General features: G+C 38.7%; 1 protein-coding gene across 1 annotated transcript; it reads left to right on the forward strand.

Annotated features, from left to right (window-relative positions):
* The first annotated feature begins 1,078 nt into the window (after positions 1–1,078).
* LOC122641988 lies at positions 1,079–2,688 on the forward strand. The gene has a single exon (XM_043835357.1). The coding sequence runs from the start codon at positions 1,122–1,124 to the stop codon at positions 2,661–2,663; it is 1,542 nt and encodes a 513-aa protein (XP_043691292.1). The 5' UTR covers positions 1,079–1,121; the 3' UTR covers positions 2,664–2,688.
* Positions 2,689–13,741: the final 11,053 nt, after the last annotated feature.

A 13,741-nucleotide genomic window follows, 5' to 3' on the forward strand; every position in this document is an offset into this window, starting at 1 on the left:
GAATTAAAAATCTTGCTTGGCACCACTCTAGGAAAACATGATAAAATGTGTTTTTTAGAGTGACTCTCAATCCTTAAGGAAAAGGAACTGGTTATTGTTCAAACAAAACACCTAGAGTAGGGATCCATAAGGACCGACCAACATTTTAATGGCTTCCACTCAGGGAAAAAAAAAATTACTACTTTATCAAAGGCTCCAAAAAGATAAATTTCATAAATCAGAAATTCAGATTTTTCTCTATTTTTCCAATAACTACGTGTGAGAATGTGGCTCATCGGCATCAACAGAGTCAGCTCGAATCGGGTTCTTCACATTCTTTTATTCGATTCTGAAAATCCCACAAATCTCGATCACAGTTAAAGAAAATTATTATGATTACTCCCTAATCTCAAAAAATCATTCTATCTATAAGTCCCCAAATTTGGGCTTTTTGACGAACTTTAATTAATTAAATAAAACCAAAAGGAATTCCAGGCACGTGGTGCACGTGCAAGGTAACCATGTCGTACTTAGTATGGCCCCACATAGATAATCTACATCGTCGGTTAATACTATTAGGATACCAAAATTTGTGGACAGAGGCAGTGTCGGTTCTGTAATTCTGTAGTTCCGTAAAGTACTAGATCATCCAATTACTTATGATGGTAGGTGTAGTGGAAGACAAGAGCCTTAAAGCCGGGCGGAGGAGCTTTCTAGGTCAATTTAAAGAGAGACAGAGAGTGAGATGGGGGTTCCTGAGTTCTGACCTGTCCACTTTCTCTCTCTCATTTCCTCACACGTGTCAACCGTAACTCCAGCAGAGTTTACTCTTTCATGCAGCGAAAATATAGTACATCAAGAAATCGTCCTTACTTCCCATCATCCATTAAAAAGGAATATCTAATCTTTGTACCTGAGAAGAGAAGTAGAAACACATTTGAACCGTTAGATCCGAAGCCATGTATATGTTTCCCTGATCCATCGTAGTATCAGATCTCAAGCTCGTGAGCTACTGTGTCACACAAACACGTCTCCACGCTCTTCTGACGCGGTTTCTATATTGGATCTTCTTCCTCGTCTTTCACTCTGGTTCATATGTGTGCGCGAGAGAGAGAAAAGAAAGGAGAGAAGAGAGGAGAGAGATGGGTATCTCAGCAAAGGCAAAGAGCGGCGGTGACGGCTGGGGTTTAGGGTTTCTCTTAATTTTCTTCCCTGAAGAAGACAACGACGATGACAAATATGTCGACAAGAGGCGGCGGCTTTCATGCTCATCTTCTTCGTCTTCATCGTCTTCTAGGTCAACAACTAGCAGAAGCAGTAGAACCAACCTTCTCATCAGTAGAGCCCAATCTACCTTCTCCATTTGTGTTCTAATCCTCTTCTTTACTGTTCTTCTCTTCACTCTCTGTACTTTCGAACCCACCTCCACCATCTCCGCATTTCCACGAAGGTGGCTCTCCGAGGACTCGAGAAGCTTCAGAATCAAGTCCAAAAGAATTTCTTCTAGTTCCTCGAAATGGGTTTCGAGAATTTGGGAGAAAAACGGTAATCCAAGAACAATTTCAAATGCTGCTTTGCAGGGGATGGGTACTCTGTTCAGGAGAGGAACCAGAGCCATGAGTGACCTTGTTGTAGCTCATTTAGATGAGGACACTACAGACGCTGAGCTTCGCTTGTTCCTCAGAACTCTACATCGATCTGGTATTACTGCGAGATCAGATGTTGTGTTCATCTTCCCATCTGCAATCTCTTCAAATACCACTTCTGTAATTCAGGAAGAAAACGATTCCTTCTTGAAACTCGTTCACCTTCACAGAGAAAACAACAATTCCACTAGCTTGGACACAGGTTTCGACGTGAAACACTTCGTGAAATCAGGTTCAGGTAAGCGACAGGAGCAGCAACCATTGTGGGGTAAGCGAATTCATGGAAATTGGAGCGAAACAGGAGATGGCGGAGAAGACGAGTTCACTGAGTTGAGGTGGGGCTCGGTTTTGGGTTTCGAGGCTACAGAACTTGACCCGGAGAACTCGCTCGCCGGGTTTTTAGATCATGTCACAATGAGCCTGAGGAGGTGGGCTACCTATCCAATGCTTCTCGGTCGAGTTCGGCACAACTTCAAGCACTTTATGTTGGTGGACGTCAAGAACGTGGTGGTGCTCGGAGATGCACTCGCCCGAGTCAGGAGTAGTAGCGCCGAGTCAGTGTATTTATGGACGACGACAGAGACTGCGCATGGAGGCCATGGCCGGAGAAACTCGGGTAAAACTCAGTCTCGCAACCCGAACGTGTCAAAACCATTGAATCCGGCAGCCATCTTAGGCGGAGCTCGTGGAGTAAGAAGATTATCGAACTCAGTATTGACGGAGATCGTTAGATCTACAATTCAACACAAAAGCAAAATCAAGTGGAAGACTAAAGTATCCGAGTCTGCAATCTTGAACCAACTCGTTCTGAACGGTTCATTGTTGAAGAATATAGAGGTAATCACGGCAACCGAGTCAATTCCCGATCCAAGTTCGTTAGTGAATCGAAACACTAATTCATCTTCGTCATCAACATCATCGAATTACCTTTTAGTTCATCGTGGGAATAATAATCTTTTCAATCTTCATTCAATTCTTCATAAAGAAATATGCTCATTCGTTGAAGACTCTTCTGTTTATAGAGATTGTAAACAGTAAATACAAATTTTTTTTAAGAACTTTATTTTAAATTATAGTTAAATTTACACTTCCCTTCCCTTCCCCGCCCTCTCTTAACACTTGTAATCCATACAATCTTAGAGAAAAACATAGATCTTTTTTAGCTCTGTTTCAATAAAAAGAGATTCTTGTTCTTCTTCTGGGTCTGTTCTTCTTCCTCTCTCTCTCTCTCAACTGTTTTCAAGATGGGTTTCATTTAAGAGGAGAGAGAGAATTTTCAATTTGTCAAATGGGTCCCAATTAAGGAGATATTTTATACCAAATAATAACAAGTGATTGGTAAAAAAAAGAAGTTTAGATGGTTATTAGGGTCACTAATTTCTAACTTAGCCATGTCAAAACATGGTTTAATTATGCCAAGTGAAGCACCTATCATTTTTTTTTTTATTCTCAATTTACTTATTCAACAATTAATGAGCTGTTAAGAAGTACTGAGGAGTGTGAAAAAGGAAGGGTGGGGTTTTGATCTGGTGTGTGTTTCTAGAGAGAAAAAAGCAGAAAGTGAGGGGTTGAGGACCATGAAGGGAATGTGAGGTAACTAAGCCATTTATTGATTAAATCCATGTGTTAATCTTTAGCTGCTCTTAGCTTTTCTTCTGCTTTTATCAGAATAAGGCTCTCTCTCTCTCTCTCTCTCTAAAGAGTCTAGACTATTCTTCTTGCTTTGTCTATTACTATTTTTTTTGCCAACTATATCCATATTAGGTTAATAAAATGATTTTCCCTTTTCTCATTACAAGTCCTTTAAATATTTAAGAAAAAGATTTTATATACGATCGTGTGAACCGTGTATGCAAGAGGATGGGAGTTTCAAGACATTAATTAATGAGTGGGGATTTATGATTTTTTCAACTTTTTGTGACAGACCCTCTCACATACACGATTTACACAATTTTCGTGTATAAAAACTTTTCCCAAATATTTATAAACAATATTACCCAAAAGTAATAAAGTATGTGAAGTGCTACAAAAGTGGGATTTTGTTAGGTTAAAAAAATACAAAGGAGGCTTTGTTCTTTCCAATGCTGATCTCTTTCCTTATAAAACAATCATAACTGGAGTTAAATAGTATATCCTCCTGTTCAGGAAGACTGAAGGAAGGATCAAGTAAGCCTAGCAATGGGGTTGGACTTCTTTGTGTGTTGGGGTCATTTGGGTTCCATAATTCAAGGATAATTAAATTATGGGAAATGGTTTTCTATGCTGTGGAGTGTGGAGAATATAGAATTATGTACCATGGACAATTAGTTGTGCCACATTTGAGGGTAATATAATTATGATTATTGGATATCTAAAAAATAATCATGAATTAGTCACATGTCAAATTTTAGAGTAAAATTCAATGATGTTACCATGTTTTATCTATGCAGTCTTGTATTTTTCAAGCTGCCACATATTAATATGTAGCCCTTGGATTAGGGGTGTCGAATTTCAGCTTGAACCGATTGGACTGACCAAAATTGATCAATTCAACTCGGATCAAACTGAACAGAATCCTTATTAGGCCAATTTTAGTTTGGGTTTTTATGAAACTGATAGAAACTGAAATCTATTAGACCAATCAAAATGGTCCAATCGAAATCAATTAAAAAAAAAACCAAGGACCTAAAAACAATAAAATATAGTTTTTACATTCTCTTTGAAACCCAAAGCGATTTAATGATTTTAGTATGATTAATAAAACTGAACACTCCTACGATCTTCTACAAGACACAAATAAAAGTGAAATGACCGCCTACCCGCTATCTGAATACCCAATCCGGGTGAGGTCCACATGTCTTATAAGAGAAAGGGAGGTGAGTGGGGCAAATCGCAAGAGAGGAGCGGGATTCACCTTGTGTCTAGGCACAGGAGCCGCACGCCAACCTAGCATTCTCTTACCCTTTAATTAAGTAGGCAATGGTCACATATTGGCTTTGGATTCTCTACACAATTGCAACAAAAGACAAGGGATGGAGTTACCGACACCAATAGTAAGTGAAACGTGGCAAATTATACGCCAAATGGGTGACATAACGAAAAAGAGTTGTAGATATAGACATATTATTGGTTTTGTTGGTCCCTTCTTGGAAACCTGGATATATGTGGTGGCTGAAATAGAATTGAATAAATTTATTATATTGTCTGTCATCCTATGCATCCCTGAAAACAAAGTTTTGGTCACATCTCTGGATTCATTCTCTCAGCTTCTTCTTATTTTAAACAGACTACAGACCCCCACTCTTTGTCTCTCCTTGTTTCTCTGTGTATGAGAGAGAGAGAGAGAGAGAGAGAGAGAGAGAGAGAGAGAGAGAGGGTTTGCCCTATATGAACCTATTCATGCAAGCAAAATTGTTTGTTGCCCGAAATGAACCATTGTTTTGTTTTGTTCTGGTTTTATGAAAAGACAGAAATTGAAACCAGATCAGACCGAAATCGATAAAAATCAATAGGAAAAAAGAAAGGTGCTTGATCGTGGTTCCTACACCCAGATACATGGGTGGCAATTTGATCATCCCGGCCTCATATTGGATGCTTAAGCATGTGCTCCCATTGGTCTCCATGTTGATGCAGGAACCATGCGATCAAATAGCGTTCTCTCTCCTAAATCAAAATATAAGATAAAAATTATTAATTTTAGTAATTTTTTTTAATTGACTATAAATGAAAAAATAAAACCCAACTTATAGCAGCTTGATAACAGTCCAATTAGAGCCTGTTAAGCCAACCCGATAAAGAATCGATCTGAACTGGATCAAAATCGATTTTTGGCTTAACAGTTTAGTTCCGATTTGGCTTACTACTAACCCAAAATTGCTTCAATAGGACCGGAATCAGACAAAACCAACCATTGACACCCATGAATAAAAGGCATACAGAGGAAAGGGGTTGTCAATAGGGTCGGGTTGGGATGGGCTGGCATTGAAGTGCTTGGGCCCAACGATTAAAGAGGGGGGAGGGGGGGGCACCCCTTTTTTTCAGTCGCTTTCTTTTCTCTTTATAACATTAATGGTTTATAAAGTTACATAATCACCCTTTCGGAAAGCCCAATTCCAAAGAATGATAGAGGGAGTGCCCAGATGAGGGTGGGGGGAGCGCGGGAATTTAATATTAGATGAAAATGACACGCGTAGGCCGAAAGGTGTGGGCCAATTATGTTGGGCTAATTTTTTTTTTTTTTGGCTTTAACCGGCCCATTTTCATGTCCGGTATATAATAAAGTGTATACAAATACCTTCACGAGAGGTGGGGCCAACGAATCAAGTGGTCCCTTCTACTCCAAAAGTCCTAAACTCGTAACTTTTGCTTTCAGAAGGAGGAGTGGAGTTTTAACTTTTAACCAAAAAAAAAAAAAAAAAAAAAAAAGGGAAGGAATGGAGTGGAGGAGCTTTAATATACATGCAAAGGAGGCAGCATGCCTTTCCCCCCCCCTTTTTTTTTCTGTGTATTTATTCCCGTTGAACAACATGTAAATACGAAATCACATAAATTGACCTTGCTGTCCTCTTCCACGACAAGACAAGATGTCAGAGGCGAGAACAATATGCCATCCACCGGTGGATTCACAAACAGGAACTAGCATGGCCCTATTCAACACTTGACCAATACGAATGAAAAGGCCGTTGCGGTTTGGTGAATTCATTTATGCCACTTGCTAAGAAAACCTTCTTTTTAGGGAAAAGGTTGGCACACCGTAGGCGTACAATAAGATAGCACCCTCTACATCTATCTCTTTCTCCCCCCCTTCCCTCTCCTGTATAATGCTCCATCCCATACCCCCATTGGTGTCATCCATTAGCTTTCTGCATACGGGAGGTGTGTCTATCCAATAAAAAACCTCTGTCACAGTGCAAGGTGTGCAGTGCACATCCTACAGCACAGCAGAGATGAAGTGTTCCAGCATGACACACATCCCCTCTACTGTGTCGTAGGATGTGCACCGCACGCCCTACAATACAGCAGAGGGTCCAGACTTGTGCCTATCACTCTCTCCTCTTTTTAAAAAGAATTAGGAACGAAGTAAGGAAAAATATTTTTGTCACAAGGGTCCATTACATTTTCTAATATCACAAGACACGACACCACATGGATAGATGATATATTCATTCTGACCATTGGATAGAAAAGATATTGTCTAGATTAGCCAAGTGTAAAATTGCAGTCTAATTCAATCAAATATCCCCATATATTGGCATACAATCTCTTGTATGTATATGCATGTGGACCGATACTCTAACCATTACAATGCACCATGGTTTTAGGTACTGGTATCGGTCACGGCCTATAGTGATACTTGAACAATATGGATCAGTCAATACAATATGGACATAATTTTTGTTGAAAAATGATGTTTCAAACCCATATTGGTATCGGTATTAGTATCGCCAGTGATTGATACCAGTGCCAATACTAAATCCTTGTTATGCATCTGTTAGGTACTTGAACGATACACCAAAAGCTTCAGAGCTAATGGAATACGCTATATCAAGCTCTTTAACCTATCCTATACTATACTGATCCAATGTAGCGCCCATACACTAAAGTATCCCCCATTAGGCACATAACTACATCCTCCTAATTTACAAAAAAAAAAAAAAAGAGTTATATAGGAAAAACTACAAAAATTGATGGCTCAGATACATCGGGTGACTTCCGAAATCGTCACAAACACTCATCAAGTGATGTCTCAAGCAACTTGCCTCGAGTCTCATATCACATGCATAGTTATGGGTGAGGTTCAACTCAGAGTAAATAATTTCACGTATTATTTGTGAAATAATTCACATATTTATTGTATGTATTCCTTCCTTCATCTCTTTAATTAGTGGTCCTTAACTGCCTAATTCTATGTATATAATTAGGAAAGAATGGCTGTCTTCCTAGCAGTCATTGTTGTTAAAATTTTGGAGTCACAAAATCGAATCGACCACCACCAATCCCAATCCGAATCAGCTTGATCCGTCTTGATTCCGATCAATATTTATGAGAAGATTAGTCAATTGGATTAGTGTCATCGTTTCAAAATTCGGAATTAGATCAGAATTTTAAGATCTGAGGGTCGATTCTAGGGTTTTTTTAGACCAATTTCGACCAACTGATCCAATCCAAATCAGAATAAGCAGTGACCAATCCAATTCCTATTCCATATTTTGAATCATTGATTAGTGCAGATTGATCCCCATCCAGAATAGCCAATTATCCCAATACTTAATTAAATCCTTTTAGTACAGCTCATTCTCTTCTTTTCTTTAATCAAATGATTGACGGTCATGTTCACCAATATTTCTAATTAGGAATTAATACCATAATGGGAAGAACAATCGAACTCGGTCGAGCAATACACGCCGCCTATGTGCCTGCAGACACCAGGTGCACTAAATGACAACCGCATCTCTTAGAAAGATGGAAATGACCAAGTATGTGGTGATCATTTTGCTTGCCTTATATCTAGCATATATATATTTAAAAAAAAAAAAAAAAAAAGGCTGGGAATGTGCATCATCAACTGATAAACGTCTTCCCCACCCCCAACAAAGAGGATCTCATTAATTTTTGTTTAGAAGGTTTTTTCTTCAGGTGGGACTCAAAGAAAGTGTTGAGATGTGTGTCTCCATCGATGATACCAAATTTTCATATTACAACTTTCGGATCCCAAAGTACACACGTGATGGTTCTTATCTTAGAACCCTTGAAATTAAAAGGCTAAATTATATGTCGCCCCAGATTTTCAAATGAAACTTAGATCACCCCTTGATTTTTGAAAAAACTCAGATCACCCCCTCTACGATAACGATGTTAGTCTGCTGTTAGTTATTGGTGTGAAATTTAATTTACAATACTACCCTTCCTTCATCTTCAACATTGATCAAGGGTAGTTTAGGGATTTTTAAATTTATTTAACTGGCTAAAATCATCACTTAACAGCATGAAACTAATGGTAGGGACTAATTTGTCAAATTGGGGTCCAAACCAGGGGGTGATTTGAGTTTATTCAAAAATCAAAGGGTGATCTGAGTTTTGTTTGAAAATTAGGGGGCGACATGTAATTTATCTTAAAATTAAAATTGAGAAAAGGCAAATATTTTTACCTATCTATAATTTTTGGGTAAAGTAAACGTACCCCCCTAGAATGCACCAATATTCCTCGTACCACCTCTCAATATTCCACATACCAGCCCTGCTTTACACCCCCAATGCCATTTAAGTCCACACCAGGTATTAAATGCTATAAAATGACCAAACTATTCTTTCTTCTATCTTTTCTAAAATTTGAAAAGACCTAATTGCCCTGACCTATTTGCTAAAATTTGAAAAGACTAAAATGCCCTCATCTTCCCCAAATCATCATCTTCTTTTACATACCCCCACCACCATCGCCACTCCAAGTTCTAAACTTCTTAATCGCACCTCCCTCCCCTCCCTCCCCTCCCTCAACGGCTCAACCTTCTCAACCTTCATAGGTACCGATCTGTGTCACCCACCATAGTCCGTAACCGAGAAAATTGTCGGAATCCACTCCTTCACGGGTTCAATTCCTTTACTTCCTCAATCTCCTCCAAATTTTTCATCTTTCGAACCCCACAATCTCTTGATCATGCTCTGCAAAGATTCATTTTTTTTTCCTTAAGAAAGCTCAGTCATTTGCTACTTAACCCAAATTTGCTTGATTACCAGGATCGGGGAAAGAATTACTCAAAAGGGAAGAAACCCTCACCTCACTGTGTATTCTTCCTTCGAAATCCGAATTGAGAGCAACCGATGCACAGACTGGATAAACACCATCAGAATGGCCTCGGCGCTAGACTTTTCAAGTGGAATCGAGTGAATTTAACAATTAACACCACCCACGTCCTTGTTTTGAAGCGAGCATCTCAGCCCAGTTAGGTATTGTGTCTTATCTCTTCATCAAGACTCAAAACCTAACTAATTAACCAGAGATTATCCCCTAAATGGCTTTGATCGCAGCCAACGTGTCACTCGATGGTCGTTTAGGTATAGCGCGACATCGAATTGATTCTCACCCACCCGGTATTATAGCATATTCGAAGCTTATCTTTCCACTTTTTCCCCCCATCACCTGCTACCTAAACCGCTAACTGCAACTCTGCCTGACGAAACAGTAATTTAAAAATAAAAAAAAATAAAAAAAAACCACTCTGCACTCATCATTTACATGCCTTACTGTCTAAGCATAAGCATCTCAGGCAATACTGAAAAAGATCTCTCTTTTCGTTTTCTTTCAAATTTTGAAGAAAATGGAACATTTTATTTCTAGTGTGAAAGAAAAAAAATTCTGTATAAACGCAACGGAAACTGCTTCCTCTCTCTCTCTCTCTCTTCTCTCTATTCCTTTCAAATTTTGCACAGAAAGGTGGAGGAGTTGGAAGTGGGGCTTTACGGTGGTGATGTGTTAATGGTGGGTGGTGGTGGGCGGCGGCGTGACACTGGTGGTGGTATTGGGTATCTACATTGTAAGAAGATGATGATTTTGGGAAGATGAGGGTATTTGAGTCTTTTCAAATGTTAGTAAATAGGTCAGGGCAATTAGGTCTTTTCAAATTTTAGAAAAGATAGAAGAAAGGGTAGTTTGATCATTTTATAGCATTTAATACTTGGTGTGGACTTAAATGGCATTTGGGGTGTAAAGCAAGGGTGGTACGTGGAATATTGAGGGGTGGTACATGGAATATTGAGCCGCTTAGGGGGATACGAGGAATATTGGGTGCATTCTAAGGGGGTACATGTACTTTACCCATAATTTTTTGAGGCGATTTTAAAAATAAAAAAAAAATTAGTGAAAGATTTCGGTGCACGGGCATACATCATATACAGCCCTGTTCTCCTTTCACAATTGAGAGCGGAATAACAAAATCCCTTTTATTTGACACATCATAACCCGCCTTGTCTTGTGTGACCATACATGAAAACTCCTTTTTTGTTTTTTTACCAGAAGACTAGTAGATCTTAGGGAAAATTACATGATTAGCTATTTTTGGGTTTTCATTTACAAAACTGTCCACTCTATGTTTGAGTTAATAAAAAAAAAGACAAAAACAAGTTAAGGTTTACAAAACTGGAGAAAATAGTGCCTCTCCCTCCCAAAATTATTTTTTTAGACATTTTTACCCCTTTCATTGCCTTCTCGCCTAGGCATCCTCCATTCCCTGCAACCCACCCCTGTCCTCGCCACCACCATTCTCTGCTACCCAAACCCGCCCCTCCCTTCCCTTCCCTGTGATTACCTAGGATGCCTGGGTGAGAAGGCAATGGCAGGGGTAAAAATGTCTAAAAAAGTAAGTGAGGGAGGGAGAGACACTATTTTGTCCAATTTTGTAAACCGTAACTTGTTTTTGTCTATTTTTGTTAACTCAAACATAAAGTGGACAGTTTTGTAAATAAAAACCCAAAAGTAGCTAATCATATAATTTTTCCTAGATCTTATTATTAAAGGTAAGTCTCAATGATTTTCTACTACTTTACTGTCAGAAAAAAAAAAAGTAAATAAAAACTAAGATCAAAGAATATTTATTATCAATTTCAAAATAAATTAAATCGCGCATGCAAACATCATCCTGAACAAGATTTTCACCTTTTCACGGGAATAGCCACATATGCCATGTGACCAGATAGCGTTCTTTTCTCCTATAGTAAATAAATCAACATTAATGAGAATCAAGGTCGGCTCAATTTCTGAAACTATGGCGGCAGATCCAAAACTGTTTTGATAAATTGAAGAAGATGTTGTTGTCACCAGTCGCCACCACTGATCCATTCATTAGAGTAACGTATCACGGACATTCATGGTAAGTCACTAATTTGGTAATGGCGCAGGTCGCTACCAAGCGTGGAGGTGAAGCGTGAAGACTATTAATTAAGTCAATATTCACGGATGGTTTATGAGCCACACCCACACTATAGGACTATAGGAGTACTCCACATGTAATCAAAATTCCAACATCATGTGAACCCTTGTAATTAAGTTGTAGTAACAACTTAGGTTCAACTCTTACCTAATGCTACATTTATCCTTCTCAGGGTTTCAAGAATTGGGAATCGAATCAGTGAATCGATCATATTTCATATCGATATCGGTTATGATTGATCTGATTCTGATTGATTTGATATGGCTGATGAATTACCATGTTTTCGGATCTGACAAACGATTCTAGGGTTCTTGGGACCGATTCCCGTCAATTACTTTACAAGGTGGGTGATTTTGTATAATTGAAAGCCCTTATTTGATGGAGTTGATGGGAGAATCTCCCGTGTACAAATACCATCCTCATATTTTACTCAACAATGGTGGAATCTTACATTCTATATGCAATCTTGTTCCTAGAAGATTTCTCATTGTTATGGAGAGATTAATATTATAGCAGATCATCTTGTAAATAGGGTGTTACTATTAATTCTTGTTATCTTTGCTCATGTAATTTTACATTCCATGCCTGAGCAATTGAGATCTTCCCTGAAAGCTTTACTCCATCTTTGGAGAACCATCGGGTTGCCCTACCATGTCCTAGCTCTACCAGGACATTGGCTATTATTCCACTTATTAGGGACTTTGATAGAACTGTTAAGGAAAAAATGTCCATGCCAAAGTATCTATAAGTCTCCATATCGAACTACTCACATCCGATGCGAAATTATATATTATTTTCAGCTTCCACAGGAAACCCAACACAAATCATATTATGCTAGGCGCCTTCTTGTGTATGAAATGAATTTTCTATATTGTATATTTCTATCCATATTCTTGTATATCGCAGATTTGCTTTTGCATTTTCTAACATATTTTGGATCATTGAAACTACAATTTTGAATATTAAAGTTTCTGCTAAGAAAAAGAAAGTCTTGTGGCTTTTGATCTTGTTAGGTGTGGGTATGAGGGATACAGATGGTTGGTGATTCTTTACTTGATCTTGAATTTTCTACTATAAAATAAAGGAGGGCACAAAAAGAAAGAAAAAAGCAGTCAAATACAAATAAATGATCCTTAATTTCCATGTCTCTTATATTTATTGGGTACCCAATAATGGTCCAGAAGTGGGTCCAAATCTTAAGCAGGTAACATCAAGTACATGTAACCTGAACCCAACTATTTGACATTTGACACTCACTAGAGTCTGACAACCTTTACAAGTGTACAACTAAAATTGCAGTAAATTATGAGAGCGAGAGAGAGAGAGAGAGAGAGAGAGAAATACTAACATTAGTGCACTGTAAAGGGTTCTGTTAACCCTTACTGACACCCCTGTGTTTGTAGTAATACATTCGTTTTGGATCAGTATAAAAGTTAAAAATCAAATTAGAGAGCTCATGTGTCGTTCCATATAATTCCAGAGCCACGCCCACACACTAGGGGGATTTGGTTCCTCTGTAGCCCACCATCCGACGGTCTGCAGCGCAACGGCATTTAGCCCAATACACAGGTGAATTGTTGGACTGCGTGCTTTTGCATTGCAGACCATCGGATATGCGCTATATGCTGTGTTGTGTTACAGAAAAACCTCACGCCACACTAGAGTGTTAATGGGGTTCCGTAGTACTAAGCATTCCTTGATTACTAAAGAGTTTGAATGGACAGACACTCTAACCCACTAAAAAGGGGAGGAGGGGGAGGGGAAGATTAAATTAAAGGAATGTTACTCCACGTATTTTTATCTGTTCCATTTTCTGTCCGCTTTATTTTTTTAAGTTCCTCTAATAAAGGGCATGGACCTCACTTGAGTAGTGTGTTCGAATAAGGGTAGGGTGATCATTTCTATCCCTTTTATTAGAGGAACTTGAAAAAATGGAACTGATAAAGATCCTCCACCAATGAAGTCATGTTTATGATAACAAAAAAAAATAAAAAGAATAATAATGTTGAAAGAGAGAGAGAGAGAGAGATAAGAGTTGAGAGAAGACTGAATTGAGTTTAATTGAGAGAGAGAGAGAGAGATCCAAGGGAATGCCTGACCTGACCCACGCCAAACAATCTTTAAAAGGTATTAGGTTATCCGTGAAGGACTGAAGGGTTATGGCAAAGTGGAAGGCAACCCCAACTCCATTAGAAGACTGAAAAAATGATTCTT

This window comes from Telopea speciosissima, chromosome 10 (genome assembly GCF_018873765.1).
Source record: "Telopea speciosissima isolate NSW1024214 ecotype Mountain lineage chromosome 10, Tspe_v1, whole genome shotgun sequence".
In the NCBI taxonomy this organism is placed as follows: Eukaryota; Viridiplantae; Streptophyta; class Magnoliopsida; order Proteales; family Proteaceae; genus Telopea; species Telopea speciosissima.